Source organism: Enhydra lutris, unplaced genomic scaffold, assembly GCF_002288905.1.
Source record: "Enhydra lutris kenyoni isolate GAN:26980312 unplaced genomic scaffold, ASM228890v2 scaffoldscaffold21, whole genome shotgun sequence".
Taxonomy (NCBI): domain Eukaryota; kingdom Metazoa; phylum Chordata; class Mammalia; order Carnivora; family Mustelidae; genus Enhydra; species Enhydra lutris.
The window spans coordinates 23,325,194-23,341,515 of record NW_019154105.1 but is presented as its reverse complement, the minus strand read 5'-3'; the positions used below and the strand labels follow the sequence as shown (position 1 = coordinate 23,341,515).

Sequence of the window (16,322 nt, the reverse complement as noted above, 5' to 3'; positions counted from 1 at the left end):
ATGAAATATCATCATTCCCAATGTTTGCCATGATGCGTGAAAGGCTGGGAAACAGGAGAATAAAGTGTGAGGTCTGACTTCCCACAGGGCCCTCTGACTCATCGGCTCCCATGAGGATCAGTGTCTGCTGTTTCTGTTTCCTCACTAGTCCCTCTTCAACATTGTTTTTTTTAAAAACCCAGTTTCTTCCCAGCCAACCTGATCTACATCCCAGCCTATTCGCCAGCCTGGGTCTCCCGGTCCCCTGTGCACAGAATCCCCCCACCCCTTAGCAGCACGGTATAAGGCAAGGACCCTGTCCAGAAGCATCGCATCTTGGGGCCTTCCCTAAATCCATGGTCTCTTTTGTGAGATGTGAATATTTGAGAGCTGCATGGCGCCAGTTTCACTAATGAGGTAGCTCTGTGGGGGTTTTGGGGCGACAAGGTCTGATTCAATAAGATTTCCTGTTACTACCGCTCAATACATGGAGACGTTTTTAAGACTGACTAATTAAAACTTGGAGGAGGAAAGTCTCATTTTCTGTCAGGATTCATTTAAGGCAAAATGAGCTGGTCTTATTCAGAAGAGCCACCCATATCTTTATACTAGTAATGAATATTAATGGACAGTTTCCAAAAATAACTTCGGTGAGGACCACATTTGTGAACTGGAAAATTGGCGTCCACATGCCTAACAAAGCGAACCCCGGTGCTGGGGGATGGAACGAGGTTCAAGAACAGCGTAACAATTTTCTCAGGATACATATTTTAAATCAGGTGTGTATGTAATAATTTGGCAAACGAGTTGCTGTCCAACAAAAACCATCAAACACCTCTCTTGCTTCTTTTTCCCTCCAGAGGTGAGTCTTATCACATCTCCCTCATATCAATACGAACTTTCCACCTGGCTTTATTCTTCTCTTCCTTGTTTCAGTCATCCCCTGGGAAAGACATTCATCCCTCACTGGCTCATAAATGAAGGCCCTCATTACCTCACCTCATTGATGGAGATTTATTTACTCTGAGTGGACAGATGATAATTAGACACTGCGGTGGGGAGGGATGGAGGCAAAATAACATTGTTCCTGTCCTTTTCTCTAGTAACTAACATTTTGTTCATTTCAGGGGGAGACCTCTAGAGGTCTTTATTCCACTGATAAAACCTCCAACAACTAAAACCATGGAGTTCTGGGAATAGTCCCAGGTCATTAAGAGAAGATAAAGATACTGGGAACCTCCCTAAGAACCAAGGCCAGCTACACTGGGCTTGGATTTGTGATCATAGAAAACGCCAGGTCTTCCTGACCTCCCCAGGGACTGATAAAAGACTTTTCCCAGCCCCTTCTAACACTGACTTCAAAATAATAAAAGACACAGGGGTTGGGATTCTGTAAGGTTTATCTTTTAAATGGAAGAGGTATCTTATTACTGTCATGAGGAAAAAAAAAACAACAACACCCATTCTAGGATCCAGCAAAGGCAACTTAAAAAGTTATTAACATTAGAGCTCCCTTCACCTCTCTCTTAGTTCCTGCAGGTGTCCCCCCAATAGCAGAGAGCACTGTCCTATAGTGGGACAGTTACGAAGAGGTCATCAATGTCATCATGTCAGAGAATGTTTCAAACTTCTAGTCTCTCCTCCCCCTGCCAAAGTACCAGCAATGTGAATCAGCTCTAGTTCATTATGTCAAAGGAGCATCTCATGCTTATTTGAATCGGAATATGACTCCGATTCTGGTAGGGGTGAGGGATCAGGCATAAAAAATAAATATTATTTTGGCTTTGGAGATCTCTCCCTGTGGAAAGGGGCAACAGAGATAAAGACTAGAAACAGGGACGTGCTGATACCAGACACAGCTTATATGTAGGCCCCGTGACCCTGGCCTTCACAGAGTTATTTAGAATCCCAGCAAAACCTGCTACAATGTAACAGAATTTTATTTATGCCTGAAAGTTCACCATTGGGCATTATATCTCCAGAAGACACTTTAAAAAAATATAAATGTAGGGGGCGCCTGGGTGGCTCAGTGGGTTAAGCCTCTGCCTTCAGCTCAGGTCATGGTCCCGGGGTCCTGGGATCGAGCCCCGCATCGGGCTCTCTGCTCCGCAGGGAGCCTGCCTCCACCTCTCTCTCTCTGCCTGGCTCTCTGCCTACTTGTGATCTCTGTTGTCAAATAAATAAATAAAATCTTTAAAAAAATATGTAAATGTTGTTTGAGGGGGTGCCTAGGCAGCTCAGTTAGGTAAGAGTCCAACTCTTGATTTCAGTTCAGGTCATGATCTCAGGGTTGTGAGATCGAGCCCCACGTTGGGCTCCTCACTGGGCATGACAACTGCTTAAGATTCTCTCTCTCTCTCTCTCCCTCTCCCTGCTGCCCGTCCCCCTCTCTAAAATAAATATATGTTGTTTGAGAAGATTAAAGAAGAAACCATTCTTACCAAGCCATGCACTTGGATGGAGCGAGCTGCAAAAGAGTTTGGGTGGAAAGGATGGGAAATTGGAAAATGGGACCCAAGCAGAGGATGGATACCCTGAGGAAGCCTTTTCCCCCAAACTTGCTAAATGTTGCCTCCTTCTGAGCTCTGGACTCTCTGATGCTCCCCTGCAGGTCCATACAGGAAGGCAGAGGGGCAAGGAGAGCTGTGGCTGCCCCAGAGAGGAAGAAGGTGTTGGCCCTGTGGCAGGAAAAGGAAGCCAGGGGCCCTGCTCTGAGGCTGACTCACCCCTACACCCACTCATTTCAGGGTTACATCTATCATTTGTTCACTTGAGGATGGTGGCGGGGGGGGGGAATGGAGAGCGGCTGCCGTGTGGTTGGGGCGAGGGGGGCAGGTGAACCTGCTATCAGAAGTCTGACTTGGTAGACTTTAATCACAAAAAGAATTAGGCGCCCTTTCTTTCTTCCTGCCCCTCACCTGATTTCATTTCAGTTCTTTCATAGAAGGTGATGGTCAAGAAAAGATTGAACATAGCCGGGATGTCTGTCATGTAATACATAGATTTTTTTCCCCATCTAATACATGGAAAATCCATGTAATCCACGGATTTTTTTTCCAGGAAGAATACAACAGAAATGGAATGTTCAGGGCGCCTGGGTGGCTCAGTGGGTTAAAGCCTCTGCCTTCAGCTTGGGTCATGGTCCCGGGGTCCTGGGATCGAGGCCCGCATCGGGCTCTCTGCTTGGCAAGGAGCCTGCTTCCCTTCCTCTCTCTCTGCCTGCCTCTCTGCCTACTTGTGATCTCTGCCTGTCAAATAAATAAATAAAATCTTAAAAAAAAAAAAAAGAAATGGAATGTTTGGTCCTTGCCTCCATCCCCTAGTCAGTCCCATTCTTTCTCTCTGTGAAGACAACAAGGGAGCTAGAGGAGTCTGGACTGTGGCCCAGACTGCCACGGTTCAAATCCCAGCTCTGTTACTTCCTAGTTGTGGCCTTGGGCCAGTTATCCAACCTTTCTGTGCCTTGGTTCTCTTATTTGTCCAGCTGGGCTAATGCTACCTACCGCAGAGCCCTGTTGTGACACACAGATGACTTACTACACGGAGGGCGCCTGGCACAGTACCTGGCAAGGATCAGCCATCACAGAGGGCGATGTAATTATCCTGCCTCACTGGTGACGGTGATTTACCGTGGGAGTAACAGAGGCTGAGAGCAGCTTAGACCCCTAGCTGGAAATGTGCCCACAATAAATCTACAGCCTTTTTAAAAGACACATTATTATTATCTCTCTGATCACTCCTCTTTTCTAAATATAGTGTGGGATTTTAAGTGACAAAGCTTCAGCAAGCTGCCCCCTCCAGGGGTTCCAAGAAACATGAACTGCAGGACTTGGATTACATTAAATCACCCTCCATTAAGTTCTGGTTCTGGGTAGTCCGGCAGCTGTTCCCTCTGTCCCCTTTGCTAAAAAGGGATATGCTTGACTTTCTATTTGACCTAGGGATGAGAGGATTTTCTGTGGGCAAATTCTCCAAAGTGCATCTGGCTTAATTAGTAAAAATCATTTTAGGCTTGGGATCCAGGGTCTTGGTTCTAGACTATCCTGGAGCACCCATTACAAGCTTTTTTTTTTTTTTTTTAAGACTTTATTTATTTATTTGACAGACAGAGATCACAAGTAGGCAAAGAGGCAGGCAGAGAGAGAGGAAGGGAAGCAGGCTCCCCACCGACCAGAGAGCCCGATGCGGGGCTCAATCCCAGGACCCTGGGATCATGACCTGGGCCGAAGGCAGAGGCTTTAACTCACTGAGCCACCCAGGTGCCCCCCATTACAAGCTTTTAAGGCTCAGCTGAGTATGGTTCAAGGTGAGGAGAGGTCAAAATGCCTGATGCTCTGGTCTATAAAATGGGAAAAATAAGACCATCTCTGCTTTAGAGCTGAGACTAGAGGTGTGGAAGTGCTTTGGGCTCCCCTGGGAAAGATGCTAGGGCAGTTCCAAGTAGTGTTATCACGCATAACTAATTGTCTTTCCATGACCAGGGGGAAAATAGAAATCAGAAAAACTCTGGATAGTGTTGTGGGTTTTTTTTTTAAGTCAGCGGAAGGAGCCAACACTGCACCTGGAGTTTAATAATCATGGGCAGTGTTGCATTCTCTACCCTAAACAATATTCCGAATAACATAGGAGCTTTTAAAAATAGATAAATGAATCAGTGCACTTAATGGGACATCTGCTTCCACTCCCTTCAGTTGTAATGTCAGATGCTTTGCTTCTTGGAAAACTCCAGAAAAAGACTACATCTTAGAGCCCGGGAATTTTTTAAAATATGAAATCTCCCTGACTATATACAATCTTAGCTCTGCCGCTAAGGGGAAGCTGTGCGTGATATGGTGGAAAGACCCTTGCTATCCTGGCAACTCTCTGCCTCTTGGCCTCAGTTTCCGCGTTTGCCAACGCGAGGACTGAGTTTACAGCCGATCGCTCAAGTCCCTTCGCGCCCCGACACTCTCACTCGAGAACAGATTTGAGAGCGGGGGCCTCAGAGGGCGCACAAGTCACCTCTTCGGAAGGTTTTGCTCACGGCCCTGGGGAGAAATTGAGCTGCGGGAAGAGGAGGAAGCCAGGCGAGAGTGGACCGGGGCCGCAGCCCCCGAGCCGGAGCAGGGATCGCGCGCTCCTCCCGGCCTGCGGGGGAGAGCAGCGAAGCGCGGAGAAGGGGGATCGTGAGGATTCTGAACGGTCCTGGGCTGGGGCTGGGGGCGCAGACCGGGCGCGCGGAGCGGGATCGCCGGGATGCGGCGGGGGGAGCGCGGCGGCGTCCGGGCTCCCGGGGTGCGGGCGGTAGCGATGGCAGGTCGGAGAAGGGCGAGCTGCACCCCTGCATGCGCGAGACGGCCCCGGCAGGCCAGGGTCGGGGGAAGGGGGTGCGGAGCGTGCCGGGCTCACCTGGGTCTCCTCCTCGGAAAGGCCGGCCTCGGCCGCGATGAGGCACAGCGTGGTGGGGTCCGGGTGCTTGTTGACCTTGTTGAAGTTGTACTCCAGGATCTCCACCTGGTCCTCCGTGGGGCCGCTCGAGGTCTCCGCCGACATGGTCTCGGCGCGGCTGCGGGGAGGAAAGCAGCGGCTGCGGTGAGCGCGGCGGCGGGCGAGGACGGAGATCCCGGGCGCGGGGCCGCCCCTCCCGCGGGCGCACGGTCGCGCGAGTCCCCGGCCGCTGCCGATCGCTCCCGGCCGAGCCTCCCGAGGGTCCGCCGGCTGAGCCGCGCGTCTCCGGGCCTCCGGGCCTGCCCGGGACTGGGGGGTGCGGGGCGGTTCTCACGGCAACTTTCCCCGGGGCCCGGGCCCGGGGCAGCGGCGGGAGGAAGATGACGCGGCGCGCCCTCCTGGCCCCGAGGCTCTGGGGACTAAGCGGGAGGGGAAGAAGCGCGGCGGCGATTTTGAAAATCGCCTTCAAATCCCGCCCACCGCGGGAGAGGGAGCTGCGCGGGGACAGTCCCGACAGGTCGCGGGGGTGGGGACACACCTCACCGGTCCGCGCGTCCTTCTGCCTCTAAAGTGGTTTCTAGCCAAGGAGGGCAGTGCACCCCACCCCTCCTCCGAAGAAAAGACCCAAAGGACGGAAGTTACTTCTTAAAGTTGGGGAGCTGGAGCGGCGCTTCCCATCTCTGCCTCTTACAGAGCTGGCGACAGCGTCCGCAGACATGTCGGGTCCTCCCGCCCGTGCTGGGACCGGGAATTGAGCATCAGGAGAAATGTCCCCTGGAGGGCTTGTGTGAGTCACTCTGCAATCTGCCACCTCCTCTGCCATCCCGCCCGCCCCGTCCCCCCCTCCCCCATTATCCCGAAGCCAAGAATCCACAGCCTCCAGCCAACGCGGCTGGTCGCTGCCTTGCGTGGTCTGGACACGGTGGCGTAGCTACTGCCGGGAGCCCCCTGCATGACCAGCTTCAAAGTCTCTTGTATTTCCTTACTTCAGAGCCAAACACCGCTCTGGCAGGTTTGGGGTACCAACACTGCCTGCTGCATCCTCTCCATGTCTAAATAGCCTCTGAACTGGGTCCAAAAAGGGGGGGGGGCAGACGTGCGTCCCTCCTCTCCCTTCCCACAATTTAAGAGGTACCGGGGTGCCGGACGTTGCAGTCTGGAAGCTGTCCGGGAGGATTTGGCAGAGACAGGTCAGGGCTCGACTTCACTGGCAGTAAAAGAGAAGCGCAAGTGTGGGAATCAGGTTGGTTTGTTGTTTAAACAAACCATTGCAAAATCATCCAGCACAATCCTGAGTCGGTTTTGAGGTGGTTTGTGCCTGGGGAGGAGCCGCAGTCTGCCTAGGAGCCTGCATAACGTCCCCGATGCTGGGACAAGGTTTTCTGGGACCTGCCTCCTGCGCTCCCTGATAAAGGTCTTTACCGCTATTCTGGGTCACTTGGAGAGGCTTGCAGGGAGGACAAGAAGCCATTCTACTGGGAGGGAGTCTTGGGCTCAAGGCACTTGTCAGGTCAGCAGGAAATCTCTGTTTTCAGGTGAGTTATATGCCCCCTCCCCCATTTAAAAATCTGAACTGGTGATTCCAGGTCAGAACACCTCCTCTCCTGTTGGCACCTGTATCCCCTTTTCTTTGAACCAGAAGTTCAGAGCTGGAAAGAAACTTGGAGATGAGCACTTTCAGTCCTCTCCTGGAAAAGCCCAGGAGAATGAAGCACAGGAAGACTTCCTATTCCAGCGTGCCCAATTAACGACCAGCACCCTAGAGGGGAGAGCCTTAGCTTTGGTTTCGGTCCTGCACTCTTCGAGACCCTTCTCAGGAGGCCATCCTGTCTTTAGTCTGGCAGAAAAGATCAGGAGGGCAACAGTTTAAAGGCAGGGGCTTTGGAAAGAGCATTGACTGTCCTTATAGGATACCAACTCCAGCCAAATCTGCCCTTTGGAAACCCCCACCACTGATCATTTTGCCCAGAAGAGTATAGGAGAGGAGACACTACTGCCTCGGATTTTATTTCTTGGAAAGCTTCCATCTAATCCCATGGACACAGTTATGCTGCCTCTTTTCTAGGAGAATTTTTGCTTTGTAGAATTCTCAGTCCTTCAGAAATATGAACCAAGCGCATAGATTTCTAAACTGGACTCAGATTCAAGGACTGCTCTGCATGTACTTATCTCTTTTTGTTACATACTTACTATTATGTAACTCAGAGGCTCTTACTGTCCTTACATTTAATCAGGTGCATTTTCTTTTCTATTTGTGTGGCTTCCTGTTACAGGACTTTGTATGAGGTTTCATGGGTAGCTTCCGGTTGACTTCAAAGTTCTCTGTGGATTAGTTGGCTGAGGGCCACTGGACTCATTTGGCGGCTAAGGAGACTTGTGGGAGGTCCATTTGAACGTACCTACTTCTCCAAGATACACCGGACAAACAAACCTGACCTCTAGAGTGAGATCAATCTGCTGTTTCTCCACAAAACATAGTTTCTGTCCTTTCAGCCCTCGTCGGCTGACAAGTGTTTACGGCTGTTGCTTCATTTCTTCTCTCCTTCGCTTTCTTTTCAAGGAAATGTAAAAACCAAATCACCCTGGTAACCTGGGCCTTATAAAGCTTCTCAACTCTTTCCAGTAAGCAAACTGTTGAAAAGCCTCTCTGAAGGTAGTCTAGACACTTTCAGATGAAAAGAACTAAACATATTTTTAAAGCTCTTTAAACTTTAATCTCAGCACAAGTTCTGTTGTCGCTGTTGTTATATTCATAACTTACGGAACATTCAAAGAGTAATGCGTCCTGTAGTCGTGTTTTCTTTCATGGTCAAGGGAAGACAAAACCTTTTTAAGAGGTTAAATGAAAACAGCCGGCTTTTTCCTGAATTAATCCCAACACCTGGTTGGCGGTTTTGCCCTTGTCTCCTAACCTGATAGTTATTTTAAAGCTATTTCCCTGTCTGAGCTAGCTCACAGACAGTGCTACAAACTCTTAGAATTCTACAAGTTCTACAAATTCTACAGGTTCTACAAACCTGCAGAAATTGCTGTGAGCTCACAGTTACTATCTTCTTCCTCTCCCAGCCATCTGACCTCTTTGTAAAACCACTAGCATCAAACCAAATGGTTATCAGTGGTAGATACTCGTAGACAGTCCCGTGGTGAGCTGGCCAAAAGAGAAAAAAGCCGTGGAATCATTTTTTAAGGCCATCTCCGAAGTTTCTTTGGCCCCAATTTCCTTCGTGTTCGCTCCAGACTTCCACGAACCCATGGGCCCTTGAAGCATTAGTATTTTCTTAAGTGAGGAAAATGCACTGTGCTGCCCCAACCCCAAGAGAAGTGGAGGCTCTTCATTTATCACTTGCTGAACTACTCTGGGCAGGGTGCCAGGGGCGGCACCAAAGCTGTCAGTGTGTCTCAGGATGGACAAACAGGGGATGCCTAGGTGGCCGAGTGGCTTGAACGTCTGACTCTTGATTTCTCCTCCGGCCATGATCTCAGGGTCCTGGGGTCTGGCTCCATACTCATCGTGGAGTCCGCTTGGCATTCTCTCTCTCCCTTTCCCTCTGCGCCTCCCCCACCCTCTCTCTTTCTCTGTCCCTAATGAATAAATCTTAAAAAAAAAAAAAAATAGGAGTGGATTATTGATCAGCCTCTCCAGGCTAACAAGAAGTCTGCTTTCAAAGAGAGTTTTTGTTTGTGTGTCTGTTTGTTTTTGTTTTTTGTTTGATTAATGTCCTTAAGCTTCGATCAGTAGCTCTCATGCCTGGCTGGGCCTCGGGGTCACTTGTAGAAATGTCCAGGGCCCCCGCAGTCCTCCTGAATCAGAATCTACTTTAGGAACCCAGTGGGGAAGGGATATAAAAAATATCTCAGCTCTTATTTACAAGATTTTGTAATTTAATCGTTAAAAATCAATGATAAATGTTTAGAACTTAATACTCCATACCTATAAAAACCATTAAAATATTTTGTGCCTCTGATGCTGTGTATCATCTCAACAGTTGAGTAGATGGTAGGTTGAGGAGGTTTTAAAGGAATAAAGGTAAAAAAAGATTCTATTTATTTACTTCAGAGAGAGATTGGGGACAGGGGCAGAGGGAGAGGGAGAAAGAGAGTCCCAAGCAGATTCCTTGCTGAACGTGGAGCTGGATATGGGCTCAGTCCTACAACCCTGAGATCAGGACATGAGCCAAAACCAAGAGTCATGCCAAAACTATGCTTAACTGACTGAGCCATCCAGCTGCCTTTAAAGGAATAAAGTTTTTAAAATACACAAATACACACCAGAAAAAAAAAATTTAGAACCATGTTATTAATCTTTTTTTTAAGATTTTATTTATCCATTTGAGAGAGAGAGAAACAGTGAGAGAAAGCCTGAGAGGGGAGAAGGTCAGAGGGAGAAACAGACTCCCCGTGGAGCTGGAGCCCAATGAGGGACTCGATCCTGGGACTCTGGAATCATGACCAGAGCTGAAGGCAGTTGCTTAACCAACTGAGCCACCCAGGCACCCACTATGTTATTACTCTTTTTATATGTATGGTCAGGAATGGGGAAATTGCCTTTAAAATTATGAATTATTGGGGCACCTAAGTGGCTCAGTCAGTTAAGTCTGTGACTTTGGCTTAGGTCATGATCTCAGGGTCCTGGGATGGAGCCCCCCCTTGGGCTCCATGTGCAGTGGGAAGACTGCTTGTCCTCTGTCTCTCCCTCTGCCCCTTCCCCTGCTTTTTCTCTCTCACACACAAATAAATAAAATCTTTAAAAAAATAATGAATTATCCAGAGAAATTTTCTCCTGCTTTCAAAAATTTAGAAATAATATAAAACCCTTTAAAAATCTTTCAGAAAACTGTATTTTTATATTGAAATCAGAATTTAAGAAGGCAGGTCATTAAAAGAAAAATTCCACTTCATACAAATACCTGTAATTGATTTAGAAGCCAAAAATTATAGTGGAGAATATCTGACAAACTTGACAAATGATTGTCCTTCTCCTATTTCTTAAAGTTTCCTGTGAGAGAACTGCTAAAATTTAAGTTATTTATATGGGTAACTTGTATAATAGAACTTAAAACTGAACATTAGACTATGAATATACCATATACATATAACATAAGAGGATTCTGAATAGAAATAGAAATATACATATATATATATTTTAAAGATTTTACTTATTTACTTGACAGAGAGAGATCACAAATAGGCAGAGAGGCAGGCAGAGAGAGGGAGGAAGCAGGCTCCCCGCTGAGCAGCAGAGAGCCCGATGCGGGGCTCAATCCCAGGACCCTGAGATCATGACCTACGCCAAAGGCAGAGGCTTAACCCACTGAGCCACCCAGGGGCCCTGGAACATTTAATCATATGTCTTCTGAAGTGCATCTGGGAGGGTTTCTCTAGGGTATACACGAGTGGAACAGGTCATAAGATATGTGACTTTTTTTTTTTTAAAGATTTATTTTAGGGAGAGAGAGCGTGTGTGTGTGTGAGCAGGGAAAGGGGTAGAGGGAGAGAGAGAATCTCAAGCAGAATCCCTGCTGAGCAGGGAGCCCTACTTGGGGCTCGATCTCAAACCCCGAGATCATGACCTGAGCCGGAAATCAAGAGTCGGCCGCTTAACCGACTGAGTCACCCAGGAGCCCCGAGATATGCGGCTTTTAACTTTATAACATATTATCAACTTCTTTTCCAAAGCTGTTGAACAAAACTATACAAACGGTGCATAGCATTTCCTTTGCCCCACATCCTCATCAATACTGCCAAACTTTTAAATTTTTGCCAAAATGGTTATGTATGCTTTTCATGCATGAGTAATACCTAAACCTCTTTCAGCTATTTAAGTATGCAGCTTGCCTAAGTTCTCGGGGCTAGAAGGTTCCATATGTTTACTATTTACTGTGTAAAAGTATTTCCTGTTCCAGCCAAGCAGGAGATTTGAGGTATTTTTTGAGAGTTTAGGGTTGTCTCTAGGGTAGCTTGTTCTTTCCATGGGTCACCAAAAACAATGCAAAAGATGTATGGAAAACCAATTATAGTAGATCTTTTGTCTGTCTGATTCTAAAAATGTTCCTATTTTCCCTTTTACAGAGTTCCTGGAAGTCACGACTTGATTCTGTGCTCAAAAAAAAAAAAAAAAAAAAAAAAAAAAGTTTAAAAAAAAAACATGTTAACCATATCAATTATCCACCCCTCCATCCCCCACCTCTGCAAAGTGAATATCAAAGTCTCCGAATGAAAACAATGGGTATGAATTTCAAATGACCCAGGAAAAGAAAAAGAAAGGATGTAGGGATAGACAGGAAGTCTAAAAGAGACTGTTAGGTTGTGGGTTTAAAACGGTATAAACAGGGGCACCTGGGTGGCTCGGTGGGTTAAAGCCTCTGCCTTCAGCTCAGGTCATGATCCCAGGGTCCTAGGATCGAGCCCCACATCGGGCTCTCTGCCTGGCAGGGAGCTTGCTTCTTCCTCTCTCTCTGCCTGCCTCTCTGCCTACTTGTGATCTCTGTCTGTCATATATACAAATAAAATCTTTAAAAAAAAATTTAAAAAACGGTATAAACATGAAAAACCAGATAACATGCTCAAGGGTTTGGCCTGCGATGCCATGAGCACGGGGTGCTGAACTCCAGTTCAAAAACGAGTTGTTATTAGTTCTTTGGGTCTGTCTCTCTCAGTAATCAGAATGGAATTAGTCCTGTTTTGCAGTTGAGAAAAGTTAACTGATTTGTCTGTAGCATCTGCAGAAGGCTCGGAATCCTACCTTTTATTCTGGCGTAGGCAGGAAACGCAGTTTGTGGTATCTTGGGCAACAACACTGATTTATACCTTTAACATATATTCTCCTCGGGGCGCCTGGGTGGCTCAGCCAGTTAAGCAGCTGACCCTTGATTTGGGCTCAGGTCATGGGCTCAGGATCACGAGATCAAGCCCCGCATCAGGCTCCAAGCTCAGCGTGGAGTCTCCTCGTCCCGGTCCCTCCGCTTCACCCCTCCCTACATCCCCACTTGCTTCTACTCTTACATTCTCTCTCTCTCTCTCAAATAAATAAAATCTTTAAAAAATATATATATGTATATATATATATTTCCCTATGCTCTACTGATGTCAGAGATTCTCAGATATCACTGGACCACCTGTTTGGATTGTGAGGTCTAATTGGCGTTATTTTAGGGACTAGCAGGTGCTGGTGGCAGCCAGTCTTTCCCAGTGTGGGGTGGGCACTGCTGACTGGCTGTGGTCTCTGCAGCCTCATTCCCTTAGCTGCTTCTGCAGGCTTCTTAGAAACCTCCCCACGTCTCCTGAGAAAGCCTGGTGTCTGGCTGACACCAAGGTCACAAGCATAACAGACTTGCCCCTCTCCGGTTTTGTTCTGACTCCATTGTTTGGGGTGTGGATAAATTGGGGACATTTGTTCAAGTTTGTGCAGTAGGATCTGAGTTCCTAGTTTTGGACTCCGTGTAACAGCTTCAGGTGCATGGAGAACCCCTGCCAGCTCACAACGACAAGCACCCGTCCTCCCAGAACATGCTGCTCTTGACTCAACGAGGCAGGAAGACTGAGAGGCCAACTTGTCCTTGAATACGTGCCATTCCACCCGGTCGCCGGCCCACCCCATCCCAAGGACCTGTCTGTGCCCCTGGGTTCTGTCAGGCAAAGGTGTCATCAGGTTTAGTTTTTGATGCTTCAGCCCTGCTGTGGGATGGCAGCTCTCTTTGCTGCTGGAAATCCAAGGCTTCAAAATATGAAGTCTTGGGGCGCCTGGGTGGCTCAGTGGGTTGAGCCGCTGCCTTCGGCTCATGTCATGATCTCAGGGTCCTGGGATCGAGTCCCACATCGGGCTCTCTGCTCAGCAGGGAGCCTGCTTCCTTCTCTCTCTCTGCCTGCCTCTCTGCCTACTTGTGATCTCTCTCTGTCAAATAAATAAAAATCTTTAAAAAAAAATATGAAGTCTTGCCTTCTTTGAACTTCCGCCTATCTGTCGTGTGCTGTTACGTGCTGTGTGGAGCTGCTAATTCACCGTACTAATTCCCAGGAATTCCGCTTTCAACTTGCTTTCCTCTTGCTTTAGAACCCCCCCCCCCCACATTCCAGGAAACCCAGCAGAATGAAGAGCAAAGTGAAATTTGACTTAGTACAGTCCTGAGTACAAACAATTAAAAGTCCCAAGTACTGATCATTCAAGACATCACTTTGGGGGCAACTGGGTGGCTCAGTTGGGTAAGTGTCTGACACTTGAGCTCAGCTCAGGCCTTGATCTCAGGGTTGTGAGTTCAAGCCCTGAGTTGGGGTCCATGCTGGTTGTGGGGCCTACCTAAAAAGACCAAAACAAGGGGCGCCTGGGTGACTCAGTCATTAAGTGTCTGCCTTAGGCTCAGGTCATGATCCCAGGGTGCTGGGATCGAGCCCTGCATCGGGCTCCCTGCTTAGAGGGAAGCCTGCTTCTCCCTCTCCCACTCCTCCTGCTTGTGTTCCCTCTCTCACTCTATCAAATAAATAAAATCTTTAAAAACAAACCAAAACAGAAAACATCAGTTTGACAAGCCTCCGTTTCTCTCATGTGAAGAAGGGATAGGACAAACACCTTCACCTAGCTCACAGCTTTGTTGTAAAGTTTATATGATATTATTGTAGGGGAAGTATTTCTAAACTGTGAAGTGCTTGCTTACAGAAGATACTGTTCTTTCAACAACTGTGAGCTAGGCCTTCAGTGGGGTGTCTCCTGAGGACAACTGGTAAGAGCAGTTTATTGTTTCAGTCTTTCTGGGCTGCAATTTATTTAAAAAAATTTTTTTTTCCTGGAATGGTAAAGTATAAGCATTGAAATCATAACCTTTTGGGAAAAAAATCAAATGCTGTCTGTATTGCTTCATCATAAGATATATCCCTGGTTGGAATTTCTCAAAACTAACGGGGTGGGGATGGGCAAGGGTAAGGATGTCATATCTGTAGCATGTTTTCTCATTAGCACTTCTACACTGTGTGTGGATTTGAATTTAGTTGTTGGATTCCCCCCCCCTCATTTCTCACTGGCATTTCTCAATTTATCCTCCCATCTATTAATGAGGAAGCATTACTATACAGTAGATGAGTAGTGAGGAGTTAAAATAGGAGGAACAAAGACTCTATAAGCTAGTGAGTAGACTTTTCTAGGCTGTCTTGGCTTATGAGAATAATGATCAAACTGCAATTGTTTCAAAATAATTTGTTGCTGGCCTGCCTTCTCCACTGAATGATATGCTCCCGTTTGGGGGATGGGTCTTACACATTTCCATCTCGCCAGCATTCATTAGGAGAATCTGGCACTGAATAGGTACTCATCATTTGTCTGCTGAGCTGAACTTAGCCAGTGGCATCTGGCATGACTTGATTGAGGACATAAGTTGGAAAGACATGGTTTTCAACAACCAGGACTGTCCAAGTTCAAAACCAAAACATTACATTGGAAAAAATAACTTCCCTGCCTTCTAATATCTTTTAGTCCACACTGCCTGAAACAGCACAGAGTTGGTTCCTGTTTTTGAGTTGCATACAGACCCCTCATCCCTGCTAGCACAATAACAACATACTTATTGAGCAATTACTCCGTGCCTGGCACCGTCATACATCTTAGACGAGTTAACTCCTGTAACCATCAGAGGAAGCAGCATTACGGGACAGGCACTCTTCTTGTCTCCATTTTACCCATGTAGTAATTGATGTAAATGGAAACTTCTATCCCTTTCCCCAAGAGATGTATATAACTTTCCCCAAATACAAGCCTAGTGAGTGGTAGAGCAGGAATTCAAACCCAGAAAGTCTAGCTTCTGCATCCATGTTCTTAGCCACTACACTAGATTTCCTCTTTGCTCGGAGTAGCCGTGTAGACAGAAGAGCCTTGAAGGGTGGTTGTGGAAAGAGGAGAAGTAAAGCCAGGTGGTGCTCCTGGGACAAAAGTAAGGCAGTGTCCTGCGTCTATGCCGGCTACCCTGTGGGGCAGAGCCAGTCTTGCAGCAATGACCCCCTCCCTGTGGCATGTTTCGAAACAGAAACATGGTGACCAGACGTGGCTGTGACCCAGCGAAATGGATTAGCTAGTGATTTCAGTGACTGCTACCAGCTCCACCAGCCGGGCTGGCTTGCTTTCCCCCACACGCTCTTCTTTAATGGGTACAGACATAATTGAAAGATGACATTATGTGAAAAATATAGTGGACAAATGAGAAAAGATGTCAGCATTTGACAGAATGGAACAGAAAGGTTGGCTTCGACCAGACCAGGTAGATCTTAGTGACTATGGCTGCTACTTACTCCCTAGATTTACAGAGTTTAGTCAAAGTGATTAAGGAAACTCCTGAAACTGTTGTTGAAACAAGTCCGTCAGTGGTCTAGACTTTCTACAGCCACTTACAGAAAATAGCAAGATATGAAAAGGGAGGGGGCGGTGTCTGTGAAGGTCTTCCAGCAGTGAATTAATCATTAATTAACCCTGGACAGAAAATTCTTTGTATACACAGAATTCTATTCACTGGTAGCCCAACTCATGCTCTAAGTAGAAACTCTGTAGATAGAGAAATGGGGGAAATGGTTAAAGACAGTAATAAAACCTTGGGCTTCATTGTTCTATGAAATAAGTAGAGGAATGAGTCAACCTACTTATAAATAAACAGGCAAATGAAAGAAGGCAACCCCACTTCCTTAATCTCCTCACGGAAGATCTCCCTGTTGTTTCAGTTGCTTTTCCGAAAGTCTATATAGTGATCGTTAGGAGTTCAGAAGAAGTTTTCTCTAGACAGAACGCTGTAAACTGTAGGTAGAATCCCAGGCTTACTGACCGACCGGAGGGAGTGTAACTAAAATGTTTGTTACAGGAAAAAAAAAAAAAAAGGTAGAAACTCATCCTGTTGAAATATCCCAGGGAAATTTAATAAGCTATCCTCTCACTTTGAAGGCAAATG

General features: G+C 47.1%; 1 protein-coding gene across 5 annotated transcripts in view; it reads right to left on the bottom strand.

Moving 5' to 3' along the window:
• LOC111149124 (HOP homeobox) overlaps nt 1–16,322 on the bottom strand; it is a 29,787-nt gene that overhangs the window by 1,296 nt on the left and 12,169 nt on the right. For 2 of the 5 annotated variants that reach the window (XM_022506053.1, XM_022506052.1), the window contains exon 2: nt 5,368–5,524. In XM_022506053.1, the coding sequence (XP_022361761.1) occupies nt 5,368–5,511 (144 nt within the window). In that variant the 5' untranslated portion in view covers nt 5,512–5,524. Of the gene's footprint in view, nt 1–5,367; nt 5,719–5,944; nt 6,176–16,322 lie in introns of those variants that run through there. The other 3 variants (XM_022506051.1, XM_022506050.1, XM_022506054.1) reach the window with 3 other exon arrangements.